Below are 17,030 nucleotides of genomic sequence, written 5' to 3' on the forward strand. Positions count from 1 at the left end.
TTGGTTTTTCTCCGGTACCGGGAACCGAACTCACGACCTTGCGCTTGCCAGGCAGGCGCTTTTGCCGCTGAGCTAAATCCCCAGCCCCCATAGAATGATTTTCTAAGGTGTTCTTGGTGATGAAAAATTAACTGAAATAGCATATATATTTAAAATCAATAATAATTCATCTTTTCTTGTACCCTATACAATCCTCATCAAGTAATTTAACAACTTTGTCTACATTTTGCTTTTACATAAAACAGTAGCTAGACTCTTAAGGTCCATTGCTGACATGCTGTGCTCAAAGCAGTGATTCTGCAATTGGCTTTTTAGTTTCCTCTTCCAAAATGACTCACACAGTTGTACTTTTGTAATTATTATTTCCTGTTTTTTGTAATTCTTTCTTTAAATGTGTTATTCTAATCTGCTGTCTGACTTTGTATTTGTTTCTGAATCAGCCTTTAACATATGTAGTGATTCTGCAAGAATGTCTTTTGCCTTTTAACGTTGAAGATTTTAGTAGCATCCTTGAGTGTAGAACCTTGAGATTTCAGGACACCTTTTCCTCATTTTTCTGAATTAATGATGTTGGATGAACCTATAATTCTAATTACTTTTACTTTGGCACTATACTTTGTTAGTAATGGTTGGGGGTTACCAAAGAGGTAGGGTATGTTGGCTTACTGAGTAACATCAGAAATCTTGTCTAAAAAGGGAGTAGTTTTTAAAAAATCATTTATTTGCTATTTAATGGGATTTTGAGGTTTTCTATTGAGATGCTTAAATTGAATATATCTATTTGTTTATTCATAAGTGTATAATTTATTAACACATTTAAGTACCTAAAACATGAACATTTTTAAATTTCTAGTTAAGAAAATTTTTTTATTTTAAACTTTTAGAGTTTGTTGTGTTTCATGTTTAAAATAAAGCCTCTGTTCCCTTCTAACAGGTTGGCTACTTAGGAAAATGGTCAGTTGCCCTGTATAGCTCAGCATATTATTTCCAGCCTTATTTGATTCATTGTTTTTGGCCTGTATTTTCTGTGATTTCTGTCCATTTTAAAATAAAGTCATAGAATGATAATGGGCCAACATGTCTATCTTAAACAATTTGATCTCAGCTTTTTGGTGTATAGAAATAACAGTTTTTATCTTTATAATGCCAAGATCTCAACAGTTCTTCCATGGGGCCTTTGAGTTTGTTCTGTTATTTTAAAGTTATTTTATTTAGAGGAGTTATTTATTTATCTTTACTAATGATATGGCTGCCTGTAGAAATTTGTCTAAGCCATAAAGGATGTAATTTAAGCTTGCTTTCAAACTTTACATGATCAATCCTTTTGTGTTAAATATAATACCTTGTCAAGATTTGAGACTATACCTACTTAGAAGTTAGCCTATTGCTGGCAGGAGACATAAGACTCCCGGATCAGAGCTTTTGTTGCTAATGGAAGAGCCAAGATCATGAGCAGAGGACGTTGGCTTTGGTTCTATATGTCCTAGTCCCATGTAGGGAATGTGTATCCAGTGATGCAGTGAGTTTGCTTCATGGCAGAGGAACTCTGAGCTCAATGAATCTATTGCTTTTAACATAAATGAAGGCAAGCTCACTCTTTGGGGGAAGAAGTTACCTCATCCTTTAAGGTTGCCTGCTGTAAAAGCATCCCTGAGAAGTAGTCCAGTTAGAGAGTTCAAAGCCTTGCAATTCTTGGGATCCAGCAACATGCACAGAGTAACATGCACAGACTCTTGGAAAATTACCTTTCACCACACCCCTTTAGTTTTGTTACAGTGACTAAAATTTCAAAAAAATAGCACTGCACTAAGATTGATTAAGATTATGTGCATATATGGTCTTTCTTAGTCTTTTTGCCCAGAGTAATATTTCTTTACTCTTAAGGAATGACTTTTTAAAAATAAGCTTCTTACTTCTAAAAATAATTTGGGACAGCTTTCACCAAATGTAGAGGCATGATAAAAGTAATTAAACATTATAAGATGGGCTCTAGGAAATAAAACAATTTTAGCTGAGGAAGCCACAGATATTGAATGACAAAATTAACTAGCTCCTAAGAAGAAAAGGAAAACATAAAAGGTTATATGGTTGACATTACCCTAGTGCTAGTAAATACAGTAGATCCTCAGGGAAAAAAAACCAAACTTTTTCTAGTCCAGAGTGATGTAGGGAATGTGCCACTGAAGCCTTTGTATGAAATGGCAAATGGTGTTCACTTTCCTTCCATGCCAGATTCTAGGGTATTTAGATGCTTTTCCACATACTGGCTCCATGTGAAAGCTGAAAGAAAGAAATACCAGCATTATCTCACAAACTTTAAAGAGTACATTTGCTTGAAGTTTTTGGTTATTTGACCTAATACAAAAAAATATCTCTGAGAAACTTGAATGATAAACTATCACAGACCAGTTGTTTTCAAACCATTTTTGAGGTAGATCTCTTTAAACAAAGGCTTATGCAAAAGCAAAATATAAAAAGCTAATAAACTTTTTAAATGCTATTTTACTTTAAGCTGGACTAGGCTTGCTTTTCTTTTAAAAATTAGAGAGTGATTTGCATATGTATCTTAGTTTCAGGCCTCTACAAACATATGCCAAGTCCCAGTATATTAAATAAATTGCAAGTTGATCAGCAAGTCTCCAATAGAGGGTATGTGTTAGTTATGACAGTGATTCACTATGAATAAGAAAGATAAATCAAAATGTGGCAAATAAACACATCAAGCAACATAAGCAATCCTGAAGTGGGAAATGTCATAACAGACCTTTAGGTTCCTTCTAATTGTACATTCTGTCTTCCGAAGTGTGGGATTTTCATGCTCACATATGTATCTCAGGACTACAAGAGGATTGATCTATACAGAGCACTTTCTTCCGAGAAGAAAGGAAGGTAGGGATAATAAGCAAAATTTGCATAACAGCTTGGACTCTTGACTCCTTTTAGAGGTTTTTCCCAGAAACTCTACCCAGAGTTTTCTACTTATATCTTTTTCATCAAAACTCATAAGTGATAATCTCAGCTTCAGGGAATGCTGGAAAGAATGGTTTTTATCTGAATATATTTCCATCCAAAATAAAATAGGGGTTATTGGTAAGGGAAGAAGAAAATAATAGATTGATGATGTGTGATATGTAGAGCTGATGCAGATGAACAGGGAAGAGGATAAGCTGGAGGACAAATCGAGATCAGATTATTTCGAACTGAACATACCATACTTTGGTATTTATGCAGGATAATCTGATGATTAAAAGTAAGGACTTTGCTGTCAGAAGGCTCAGCAATTGAATCTTGTTTTGAACACTGATTATCTATGTGAATTTATTATCCTTTTCTGAGGTTCATTTGACCTGATCATTTTACATTCGGTTCCAGTTCTTAACTTTCACCACATGAACTTTTAGGTGACAAAACATGTCAAAACTGTACTGCTGAGGGGTTATTTTATTTTCAAAAACAGAACCTTCTTTCTATATCCTCACATGGTGGAAAGGAATACAAAAAATCCCTTCAACCTCCTTATGAAGGTTCTTATATCCTGTTCCTGAGGGCAGAGCTCTTATGACTTAATCACTTCTCAAACCCCCTACTACTTCTTGTTTTGTTTGGATGTTTTTGAGACAGGGTCTCAATTTGTAGTGCAAGCTGGTTTTCAATTCACTGTGTAGCCCAGGTTGACCGCAAAATTGCAGTGATCCTATGTCTCAGCCTCCTGAGTTCTGAGATTACAGGAATGCAGCACCTTGACCAGCTACCCTACCTTTTAATACTATCGCATTAAGAGATTAGGTTCTAATATATGCATTTTGGAGAACTACCAACATTCAAGACTATAACAACTCAAATTTAGTATAAATTGGAAATGTACTTGGTTGGCAGATACCATGCCAGTGAAATAGACTGAATTGGTCTTTTGTTTTTGGAACTCTCACCAGTTTGTGTTGTTGGTTAATATGTCAACCAGACTGGCAAGTTTTCCGGCACTTTTGCCATTCTTTATGCCACTATAATGGTGTACATAAATGTTTCAGCTGATGCTCTCAAGAGCTATGACAATACCAAAAATAGACAAACACCACATTCTTATTATGCAGTACTCTGAAGTTATCATCCAGAGTGATGCACGGTTACATTGGCAAGATGGAATCATTAATGATAATATAACTGGGAAAATTATTGTGGTTCTCACAGACTGCTTGAATAAATATAGAGTGATTAGCTTTTGGTATGATATGTAACTCGGAGATCTTAAAAAATGGCAGAATAATCTGCTTTTATTTTGTCAGTTTAGTTTCTTTGTACTGAAAATCTCAGATGACATCATGCACCATGAAGAAGAAAGATGAAAACACTGCCATGACCTGCACAGACAGCGGGGTCCTGAGAGGGGGTGATGGGAGATTAAGAAAATACTAGATGTACAACCAGAACAGTCTGCATCTTTATTTATACAGGGTAGGAGGGGGAGCACATGACAGGACCAAAAGTGCAAGGTCTCAGTATTTTGCTTTTAACACTGAAAACTTAACATTCTCAGAGCTATCTGTGCTGTAGTTAACAGAGAGGAATACCAAGACCAGACACCTGCTGGACTGGCCTTGCTATAGTCCCAAGGAGTCTGCCTTCCTCTAGCTCAACCACAGCAGCCATTCCCCACAGCACACAGACAAAAATACTCTGATATTTATTTCAAGTAATGTAGTATACATAAAAATATAATCACTCAATGAAAAGAACATAAATTTGTGTACTGTTTTGGTAATATAAGGTGACTATACAGATTTTAGTTAGGATCAGCATTATTTATAGGCTGCAGAGTAAGGAATGATAAAAGTCATAAAAATCAGTTTATATTACTAAAGATGCATTGTATTTAAGAAAAAGAAAGTCAAATTTTAGAATTTAATTAGGACTTATTTATGATAACCAGATATTAAATTTATAGTGAGTAGAGAATCAAGAGAATGAAAGACTTTCTCTTGAGACTTTTTAGATAAAGCCAAAGTTTCCTTGATTATTTCTATTACAGTATGAGCTATTATAACATTATTTTCCTTTTTAGTTGATATATCAATGCTGTAGATATATATAAATCCTAAACGAAGGCTCTCAAATTTTCAGCTATCTCACTTTTCTTTAGTGGAGTTTACGTAATGAGATGCTTGACAAGACACTGTTACCAGTCAGCCAAGCGTTCTTTCGAGCAATTCAGAAAGAAATTATGAGTAGACAAAGTACAGCTCTCCTCAGCTCTTGGTATTACAACTCTTCTTGCTGCTTTCCTGCAAGCTAGAGCCACAACTACCCATCGCTCTCTGGAGCAGAGCCTATCTAGTAGTTCCCAGCAGCTCTCCGTTGCCCTGTGACTCTCTGGCTACTAGTGCACTTAGTGTTGTCATTACCAGCTGCTGGCTGGTTTCAGTGCCAGTACCCTTTCATGTTACCAGTCCTTATTGCAACCAGCTGATTTTGCTCTACTCAAGATAGAAATCATGAATAGCAAAATAAATCCATCTGAAGGAGCCTTTACTTAGGTCTTATGCTACAGTATAACGGCAAGCAGTACATGGATTGATCTGATAAAAGTGAAAGGAAAGCTGATTATATAGACAAAATGGCAGGCTCACACATGTGCAGAGTGTTTTCCCAACTACATGAAGACTTTCTGCTTCGTCGTGGTCGAATGCTCATTGTGGACTGAAGTGGGTAAATCTGAAGTGGCTGCAGAGGGACAATTATCCAGAGAGGACAAGAGGTGGAGGACCTATACCAGAGCTGCTACAGACAAAGCAAAGTCTCTGAGTAGCCAGAGGCATTTAGGGCCATAGTTGACAGAGACAGAGGACTGAAAAAAAATTTTAAGTTCCTTTTTGGGAGTGTTCATCCCTTTTCTTCTGTCTCAGAATTATTTTTGAAATGTCAGGTGTGGTGGTACATGCCTGTAATCCCAGCACTTGGGAGGCTGAGGCAGGAGGGTTGCCACAAGTTCCAGGCCAGCCTGGATTACATAGTGAGATCCTGTCTCAACAAGACAAGACAAAACAAGACAAGACCAGACATTATTTTACCTGACTTCTATTAGTAGAAATGTGTAGTTTTAATTTGAGTAATTTGAGGTTTTTAACAGTAAATTACTGAAGTAAGGCAGTGCATTAAATACTTTTTAAAATGAACCAATACTTTTTAAAATGTTATGGGTTGTGTCCTCCCCCCAAAACATAAATTGAAATCCTAAACCCTGGTACTTTAGAATTTGGAGTATTCAGATTAAAATAAAGTCATTGGGTGGGCCCTAATCTAATGTGATTGGTGTCCTCCTAAAAAGGGGAAATTTGGACACAGAAAAATGTACAGAGAGAAACACACATGAGGATATAGGAAGAATATCTAAGATTAACAGAAACTAGGAGAGAAACATGCAACATACAGGGAAAACCCTATACCTTCAGAAGGAAAATGGTTTACCAAACACATTGATTTTACATTTCTACCTTGTAGAACTGGGAGACAATAAATTCTGTTGTTCTAAATCACCCAGTGACAGTAAGACTTATTACCTAGCAAACCAATGCATCCTTCATGCTCTTATCACAAAGAATTATTCTGTTAAGAACAAACATTGCACAGTGATAAAAATTGATAAATTATTTGCTAAACTGAATCAAAATCTTACTATGTTTAATGCTATAAAGGGGCAGCTTTTGTTCTCAAAGCTACCGGTGCTTTTAATAACTCTGCCTGTTTTCTGATAAAAGATACTATTTGAAGAGATTATGCAGATAGATTATGCAGATATCTTTACAGTGGAGAGTGCTGGCAGGCACCAATTTAGCCAAGTCATGAAAACCAACATCACCACTGCTACATGAGAACATCGTGGGCCTCAGGTATCTTGCTCTGAGAAGGACATACTGGGCATCATTCCCAAAATGTATGAACTTCTAATAACTAGAAAGTACCAGACCAACCAAAACTGAAGGACATTCTATAAAACATTTGACTACAACATGCTCTTCAATGTACCAAAGTCATGACAGGACTGTCACTGGTTGGAGAAGATTAGCCATACTTTGCAGGTTCTGTGTATATTAAAAGCTGATTTTGCAATGCTATAAAATTATGCTTATAATTTTAAAGAGCTAGACACTGAAGCATGAAGACATGTTGCAACAAGTTTGCATAGCATTGAAAAATTAAAGGTATTTTTCACATACAAAAAAGCAACAAGTTGTAATAGGCAGTCTTCTCAATTCTTTTTAAGAGATTCAATGCTATAATGTACTTATTCTTTATTATTTTGTTTTAATGTGATTTCTGGACTTGTCTTTAAAGATAGGGGACTTTTATCACTGGTGTTAAGGTTTAAGGTGTTAGTTCAGTATTTTGTTCTTATAAAGGAAGAAAATCTGTAGTATTCATTAATATTAATGAGAATATTTGTAATTATCATGCATTATATTCATCCACTGATATATGTGTACTGGTTTTAATCTATATATATAGATAGTACATTTGAAAAGATATGCTGAAAAGCAGTGTATTGTAATGATGCTGAAGACTGTATAAATTTCTATTATGCAAAATGTACATTATTACTTTTCTGTTACAATGACATAGTTCATTTTATGGAAATTATGTTTGAATGTTAATCTGTTTAAAAGTATGCAGTGTCACATACTACCATTTATGATGTGACTTCTCCATTTGTTTCTTTCTCTGAGTAAAACTTTAGTATTATTTAAGACAGGTTTTATTTGTGAGCATTTTCTGACATTAGGTACATTAGCATAGGAAAAATTTACTTCTCCAAAAGTGGAGTATTCTAGCAAGGCATGGTGGTGCATACCTGTAATCCTCATACTTGGAAGGTTGAGGCAGGAGGATCACCATGAGTTTGAGGATAGCATGGACTACATATTGAGTTGAATGCCAACCTGTACTACATAGTGAAACCATGTCTCAAAAAACCAAAAGAAAAAAGTAGAATAGTCTAATATTCAGATAATTTACTTTTATAGTCATAAAGTTCATAGAACCTGTTCAACTTGTGTTATATTTTGTGTCATATAGAAATATATCTTTCTGTTTTTTTATTAATTCAGAAAATATACTTTGTTTTAAATGTGATTATAGGACTTAATAAGCCATCACCAGTTTATTAATGAAAAAATTCCCTTCACTCTAAAGTAACTTTGAGTTGAATGCCTCTCTCTGTGGTATCACCAGGCATTCATGTAATTCTATATATAGTTCTACACAGAATTGTATCTATGCTTATTCAACAAAGGACATGCTTTATTCATCATAGTTTCAAGTGAAAAAACATTTGTAGAACTATAGAATTACATCCATGCCTGGTATGTACAGAATTACATCTGTGCTTCCTGACACCAGAAATGGGCATTCCTCAAAAATGATGACAATAATGAAAACAAAAGTTATAACCTTACTTACTTTGATTTTGAGATTTGAGAACTAATGTTTTAAGTAAATGATTTTTATCAATTAAAGTTGACCTTAAGGATGATTTTGTTAATATATGTACACTAGTATATAAAATGTTTTTGCTCCCAAAAACGACATTTCCTACTCAATTGTGCCTAAACATCACATTTATTTGTTTGGTGCTGGGGATTGAACTTACTTTGCCACTGAGCCACACCTCACCCTCAGACCTAAAATGTCACTTTTAAAGTTAAAAAAGAATTTTATTTTTATCAAAGTATGTATTATGTTTCATTTGTGGTACTGTGGAATTAAACCCAGGGCTTTCACACTGAACTACATCCCCAGCCCTTTATTTGAGTATGTATGGTATGCAGGTATGTCTTGAGACAGGGCACCGCTAAGTCATTAAGTTGCCCAGCTTAGTCTCAAACTTGCCATCCTCCTATCTCAGCCTCCCAGAGTGCTGAGATTACAGGCCTGTGACACTGTGCCCAGCTGTTGATTTTTATTTGTTGCTGGAAGAGTGATATCTTCATTTAGATATTGCCTATTATTTTCTACCCATGAGAATATAAGGTTTAGTTCATTGGTTTCTTCATAATAATGAAATTAATATTTTTATTATTTATCTAAAGAATGCTATTTATTACCCAGTTGTTGTAGAACTATTTTTATCAGTTTCAATTATTCTGAATTTTTATAATATATTATATAGTTTTGATAGTTTGAATTTATTCCATAAATTTCTGTGTATTAAATCATGGCTATGTCCATATAATTTTATAAATATAATTTATGAATCATTATTTTGTGATGGGAAGGTAGAAGAGACTAATTTTTTATAAAACAAATGGTAAGTGATTATAATTTCTGCAAAGCTAGTATGATCATTCAGATCATCTTCCTTATGAGGACTATTAATAAAGAAGGAAATATTGTATTATTGACAATAGTATGCTTATAAATACATAAAACATTTGATGAGGCACATATGTGTCAGAGGTTAAACTGATTGTCCAGAACCAGAGATTTTTATATGTAATAACAACAAAGTCATTATTTTAGAGAAACTTCCTAGGTTTCTGAGAATTGCATAATAACCAAAACAAAACAAATTCAGAACAAAAGAAAAATCTTCCTATTGTCCTGTCACTATTCTTAAAGATAGTGATTTTCTCAGGAGAATTCCCTATTTTATAATTCTGCTTCAGTGCTAATGTAGTCTAGAACTCTGAAAAATAAAAGCACAACTTCATGCTTTTCTTCAACAGTTTTCTTTTTATTTTTTGAAAAATTCACGCAATTTTTTATTTAGGCTTTGAAGAACAAAAATAAAGATTGACTTAGAGAAGACATTTGAGTTTGTGTACTCAAGAATTCTTGTTTTATCTCAGAGTCTCTTGGAGGGCAGGGCTTGTAAAGACACTTTGAGGATTGCCTCTGTGAGATCTAGTTATTACTTTATATATTGGGAATACTAGCCTATCAGAACTTTTTCTTTATAGACTGATATAAGACATATTTACTGTAATCTATTCAAATCTTAATTAGTTATTTAAACTTTCCAGGATGGGCATAGCTCAATGGTGGAGTACTTACTTCACATGTTTGAGGTCCTAGTTTTGATCCGGAGCACTACAAAAGAAAAAGTTAGGTGAATTTTCTTATTTCAGCAAAGAGTATAGCATTATTTCAGTTAAAAAAAAAAATAGGGTCTATATCATTCCGAGAGGGTATATTCTGACCTTTTCTAAGACTATCCCTTGGTTTTTTTTTGTTTTGTTTTGTTTTTTTTTTGGTTTTTCTCCGGTACCGGGAACCGAACTCACGACCTTGCGCGTGCCAGGCAGACGCTTTTGCCGCTGAGCTAAACCCCCAGCCCCCTATCCCTTGGTTTTGAGAGAGCAAAAATGCAAAGAGGAGAGATTTGGTTGGTAATTACATGATAACAAAAAGTATACTCATTTTGAACTTAACTTTCTTTTATTTATTTCAAACATACTGTTTAAAATAATTAAATTGTATATACAGGGCTGATATAAAGAGGAGATAATAAAAAGCTTATTCTGATTTTAACACAGAGTACATTAGTACTCTTTATACAATAAATTCTTGCAATACTCTGTATTATGAAGTTTGATATTCTGTATTCATAGTGGGAAGCCAGGGAATTATAATTATTTTCTGGAAATAAAGGGAAGGATTCCAAGTGTTAAAAATATTTTCTCCCCAATCCTTACAAAGTTTGAAAAATAAACGTTGTGTTTTTGGTCATATAACACTCCAACCTGGTATTATGACACTCAGTGCTAAGTTCTCTTTAAACTAGAGTGTAGACTGAAAAAGCACACTCATTCAAGCTGAATATTACATTACTAACAGAAAGGTAAAAAAATGACATATACCAATAACCATCCATGAATGCATTTAGAACTACCATACTAAATTTATTTGTTTATGTTGTCTGGAGTATTATTTTATTCAATTACATTATACTGCCTTTTTGGTATCCAGATGTTCTCCCCCAAAAGGTGTTAGACAAAGAGAGCTTCAGTTCTGGTAAATGGAAACTGAGATCTTGTTGCCTAAGGTGTATGATAATTTGAATGATGAGATGGTAACAGATTTTAGTCCTATTTCATTGGCTTTGAACCTTAAATTAGTGGAATGTTTATATTTTCCTTTTTTAAGAGCAAAAACATTTGATATTATATTAATATACATATATTAACAAAATTGGCCTTACTTCCTCAGGTCAAACAATTTTAATTAATAAAAAATATTTGCTTAAAACATCAATTTTCTCAAATCTCCAAATCAAGCAAGTAAGCTTATACCTTTTATTTTCATTATTTTAGAGTATTTTGGTGTTTGTAGAAACGTCATTCTATAGGGTTTGAAGAGTAGAAATGCAGAAAAAAGTTGTATAACAAAAATTTAATGCTAAGGAAATTATTATAAATTTTAACTATGAAAACTGAAATCGAAGAAATCTCATCTGTTTTTATAGCACAACTTTAAGTGTGTTTTTTTCCCTCCCAGGACATATATTCAGAGCGGCTGGGGATCAACCGTTTAACCTGTCCACAGTGTCGAGTGCCTTCCCAATGGTCAGCCACCCAGTCTTTGGTCTACATTCAGCCAGCTCAGGGCATTCAGAATTTGGTGGTTTGGGGACACTTGGTACACCCACAGCCTTAGCCGCACATCCCCAACTAGCATCTTTTCCAGGTAAACATCTGTTACAAACAGTGTTCAGGAAAGGAAGAAAGCTTGAAAATGTTCAAGCAGTAATTTGTTTATTAAGTTGAACAAAAAAGAACAGTGTAATGCCTGGTATATTAAACTCTTATGCAAGAATTGGCTAAACTTATTTATCACATGCAAAAATCACATTCTCTGTTAGATAGCATAGCAGTTACTTGGGTATTCAGATGTTTGATAAATAAGATTTGCCACAGAAATGAATAATTAAATCAGGTTTTTCTGATGTATTTTATTTAAGTATAGTACAAAAGGTATACATATTTCAAACATAGAGTTTGAATTTTTCTGTTTTATATAATTTTTTAAATTATAGTATAAAATTAAAATCCAGTTCTTGTAATGAATATTTTATTTGGGGTTCTTTTATTCACTTTGTAGGGACAATGTGCTTGATTCTTAAATTTGAATACTCTTCCATATTTGATCAAAACAACTGGAGAGTGGTACCACTTATGTCGCAAAGGGACCAGTGTTAGGTGAAATTCAACAGATTGTGAGGCAACACCTTATTAAGACAGTGGTTAAAGCTAAACTGAGACAAACATCTCTTAATTTCTGTTGTTATATTATCTTGAATGTCTTAATGTAAATGTATTTTTCAGTGATTAATTTTACTTTAATATGTTATAGCAAAAGATACATATTTTAATGTATACAAAATAGTTTAAAACATTAGAGCATAATTCCAAAGACTTATAGACTTGAATTTCAATCTGGTTTTGCTGTTTCATAGTTTATGGCCTTGGACATCTTATCTGACCTCTGAGCCACAGTTTTCTCACCTGTAAAATGAGAAAAATAATAATACCTTATAGGATTTTCAAAAAGATTAAAGAACATAATCATGTTCAGTGCCATGTACAGAGTTTGATATACATAATTATTCTAAAATTGTTTACTGTCATTATTATTTTCTCTTGCCCACTTTAGTGTTTAATCATTTCTCAAGTGCTTCTTTAAATGGAAACAACTATCTTGCTTAAATTATATATAGAAAAGATAGATAATTAAACACATATTTCAAGTAATACAGTATTTCTTGAGTTATTCTTCTAACATACTTGTCTGGGAAAAAGGATGATGGGGATGAGCAATATGAGTAGACAAATGATGTCTTAAACTAAGATTTAGCATTGCCTTTAAAAATATTAATAGGAACTGACTCCATGGCTAGCATGGTTGCTTAGCAAGATAACCACTGAACATATATTTCATGAATAGAAGATTGCTGAATAAAAATTAAAAAATATATATATATTTATGATATATTAAATATTTTATTGTTTTAACATGATTTATTATAATACTTTGAGCAATTCTAAACCCAATATAACTACTATATTATTAAAACTAAATACCTTCTACACTGTAATTGGGTAACAAGTATAAAAAGCTACTCATCTGAATTTTCATAATGGTAATACTTACACTGTATAAAAATGTTTAATAACTTCCCTAGCTTACATTAAGTATTCACTCATTTATCTATCATATTATGTGTACTAGGCCAGTTATTGAGGAATGTGCCAATATAGTTTATGTTGCTTAGAGTTTCCAGAGAAGAGATAAACAGACAATTACAAGACAGTCTTTAGTGAAAAGAGTATGCCTGTATGAGCATACATCTTTGCCAAATTGGCAGATTATGCCTTGCAGAGAATTCAGTTCATGTTTTAGATTTGACGTAACTTAAATATCAATTATTTATAAGATAAGTTGTTAATTTTCAAAATCACCCCCTAAGTAAATGGAAGAAAGACACAATGAATACATAGTAGGAGTTTTAAAGAAACAATTTAAAATTTTTTTGGCTGGCATGATGTGGTACATGCTTGTAATCCCACCCCTCGGGGAGCTGAGGCAAGAGGACTGTGATTTGGAGGCCAGTCCAGGTTACATTGAAGACCTTGTCTCAAAATAAACCAATCATTCAACAAATAGTTCTACAGTATTTTTGCTAGTTTAAATCAAGAAATATAATTATTTCATGGACATTAGTATAATAAAATTATTTTTGTTTAATGTTAAAACAATATTTTATGATAAATATTTCTTTTAAAATATTTATAATTTTGATCATTATATCTTAATTTTAAAGAACAATATTTGTGAAGTATCTGGCTGTTTCACTTTCAAACTTCTGCTGAATGTTTTAAGATTCAAATTGAGATTTATTATAGTAGAAAGTGATTAATATTGCTATTATGGTGTTACCTCTTTTGAATACTCTTTGAAACTCATCATGTGCTGATTTATGTATTTTTTTGTCTTTTTCATTTTATCAATAAGCTAATTAGTGAGTGACTAAGTTTTGTTTTTTTATTTTCATAAATTTGGAAGATAAGTAAACTTATCAGAAAAATTATATTGTTTCCTACAAAACAGTTTTAGACATTTGTAAAGTTTATGAGACGCTCTACCATTTTTATCTTTTTATTTAATTGATCTTATTTACCAATGTTTTCCTCAAAGTCACCTCATTTATAACACATATTTTCCTATTATTTTCCCCAATTCATACTGTGAACTTATTTACCATCCATATTCTGAAGAACATTGTCATAGTTTTTGTTTTGTTTTGTTTTGTTTTTTGGTACCGGGAATTGAACTCAGGACCTTGTGCTTGCCAGGCAGGTGCTTAAGCCACTGAGCTATATCCCGGCCCCAGTTTATTTCTAAAATACTTGAATCACTATATTTGGTTGTCTTACCAAGTTGTTGTTTGATACAAAATTTATACGTTCATCTTTAAAACTTTATTTACACTGTATTAAGTGATATGATTATTTTTGGGAAACTTCAGTCCCTTTTTATCAGACAGGCAGAAGCTAGTTTTCAAAGCCATACATAACAATAGCAATCTACTGTGTGGATACAAGCTCAGAATATACAGCCGTTCTTCCTATCTAAAGGTACTTCTTTCATCTAAAGTGGGTGAACAATTTTTAGATAGCTATTCTTGGCCAAGTTCTCACCATTCAGGCATAGATATATATGAGTGTCATTTCACTACAAAAACCTTCCTGCAATCCGGGATAACATTTGCAGTTTAGACCTCTGAGAAAGGCAGCTACCACAAACATTTCACTTTCTTAAAAATGAGATTTCACTGTTAGATAATGAAAGGCCTCATAACTTTACATTGTATTTTAATTGAAGAGTTATTTCTAGAAAATTTATAAAAATGTGATATAATATAGTTATAATACTGAGTTTTTACATGCTGTAGTTTTTAAAATCTAATTTTCTTGTGGCTGTTATGATCAAATAGAAATATACCATATTATTTAGAAGAGCAGCCTGAAAGATGCTGTAATAACTGATTTTGTAATCCAGTGGATTAATGAATTGGAGATTATTTCTGAGATTTCATATGAGGCAATACAAGACTTCCCCTTGGATGCTTTTCAGACTCTTAATCCTCACCCTTTCTTTGAAACTGTGTTGTATAAAATTTGGCTTTCTATACTAAAAATTTTAACTAAGACCTGCTGTTTGAATATCTAAATTATATTCCCATAACTTTCTACCATTTAATTATTTTATGTTGATTAAGCAGCCATTGCCACTGTCATTTATAAGCAGGAGCATAAACAAAATGCAAGGGTTTTTTCATTAATTGTTAGGACAGAAGCTTTATAAATCTTTATCTTGTAGTGCAAAATTGTCTTTGAAATCTTTAACAACTCCTTAGAAAGAGTTATTAATTCTGCTATTTATTTATATTTTTATCTGACTATAGAATATTTTCTTCTATAAATACATTTGAGGTATAGTGGATTACCATACTCTGATAATATTAGACCACCTGATTTATCAGGGCCAGATTCATATTCTATATAATTTGAAAAAATTCTTAATGTAAGTTAAGTTTAAATTCTAAGATTTTAAAATAGATTAATATAGTCTAAAATATTTCTTTACTAATTTAGAAAAACTATGTTAAAGGTCATCAAAGAGTTAAATAATTCTTTAATATTCCAACTTTTCAGTTTTATTTATTTAATTTTTTTGGTTTTTCTTTCGGTACCAGGAATCTAACTCACAACCTTGCGCTTGCCAGGCAGGCGCTTTGCCACTGAGCTAAATCCCCAGCCCCTACTCAGTTTTATTTTTAAAATTACAAAGTACCTTGATTCTTTTTAGCTTCGGTCTAGAAAACTGCTAAGTGAAGATCCTTGAATACTGGCCTAATGAGTAGAGTGATGAATGTGTACAAGTTCTAATTAGATGATTATAGTTAAAAAGATGATCACAACTATGTCATCTAAGAAATTCTATTCCAACTAGAAATTTGAAATATTTTTTTCAGGAATAAAATACAGAAATTAGTTGTTACATTAACTAAAAAGCTAATTGAAATGTTATTGTTCGGTTGGTTTGTTTGGTTTTGAGGTGCAGAATGGTGGCGAACAACAGATGTTCATACCCGTAGCGGAGCGCCCTTCTTTCCACCATTACTGGGAATTCCTCCGTTGTTTGCTCCTCCACCCCAGAATCATGATTCGTCTGCATTCCCTTCAAGGACTTCAGTAAAAACTAATCGAAGTGGTCCTGAAAAAGGTACTCATATTAGTATAAGTGAAGTATTGTCTTTCTTTCTTTTTTTTTTTTCTTTTTATTTGTTCTTTTAAAAATAAAAAGAGGAAAACCTTAACAGACAGACAACCTTTTACAAAACAGCAAAAGAACAGTACTGACTATACAGAGTTACAAACAAAGTGGTAGGAAATTAACAATGCTTGTTGTATTACATATTGATATCTTCAAGGTGGTTTCTCAGGAAAACAAATAGAGACATGCAATATTGATCAATCAAGAACTCATTAACACTTTCTTTCAAGAAAGAAGTACAAGACAGTAGACCAACTATATTAACTATCCTGTATATACATACATACAGAATTTCTCCTTCTTTCCCTTCTCTTTTCCCACATGCCAGTTTCCTTTTACCCTTGAGCGTTTTCCTATCATTTCACAATGTCTATCATACCTCTGAGTTTATATGAACTCTTTCAGGTTTTACACTAGTGAGACAGTGTGGTGCTTGCACATGCAGGTCTGATTTATTTCACTTATGAGTATGGTCTCTAGTTGTGAACATTTACCTATAAAAGCCTCAAGTTTATCTTTCTTTATACCTGAGTAATATTCCATTATAGAAAAGTACCACAATTTTCTTATCCAATACTCGGTGGATGGACATTTGGGTTGCTTCCACAATTTAGCAATTACAAATTGTGCTGCTAAGAACATAAGTTGCACATATATCGCTGTGATATGATGTTTTTAGATCTTCTGGGAAAATACCCAGAAGG

The 17,030-nt window shown here is 33.0% G+C and overlaps 1 protein-coding gene and 1 long non-coding RNA gene across 8 annotated transcripts in view; one reads left to right on the top strand and one right to left on the bottom strand.

The window, feature by feature from the left end:
• LOC102006728 overlaps positions 1 to 16,230 on the bottom strand; it is a 22,994-nt gene extending 6,764 nt beyond the window's left edge. Inside the window, exons 1-3 of the long non-coding RNA XR_262503.2 lie at positions 16,142 to 16,230; positions 10,045 to 10,080; positions 2,099 to 2,280 (exon numbers count right to left, since the gene is read on the bottom strand). This is a non-coding gene — a long non-coding RNA (uncharacterized LOC102006728). The remainder of the gene's footprint in view (positions 1 to 2,098; positions 2,281 to 10,044; positions 10,081 to 16,141) is intronic.
• Baz2b (bromodomain adjacent to zinc finger domain, 2B) overlaps positions 1 to 17,030 on the top strand; it is a 269,690-nt gene that overhangs the window by 133,382 nt on the left and 119,278 nt on the right. For 6 of the 7 annotated variants that reach the window (XM_013518703.1, XM_013518704.1, XM_013518699.1 and 3 more), the window contains 2 exons: positions 11,488 to 11,676; positions 16,108 to 16,275. In XM_013518703.1, the coding sequence (XP_013374157.1) occupies positions 11,488 to 11,676; positions 16,108 to 16,275 (357 nt within the window). The remainder of the gene's footprint in view (positions 1 to 11,487; positions 11,677 to 16,107; positions 16,276 to 17,030) is intronic. The other variant, XM_013518705.1, reaches the window with a different exon arrangement.

Source organism: Chinchilla lanigera, unplaced genomic scaffold (genome assembly GCF_000276665.1).
Source record: "Chinchilla lanigera isolate Chin_1 unplaced genomic scaffold, ChiLan1.0 scaffold00048, whole genome shotgun sequence".
NCBI classification, from domain to species: Eukaryota; Metazoa; Chordata; class Mammalia; order Rodentia; family Chinchillidae; genus Chinchilla; species Chinchilla lanigera.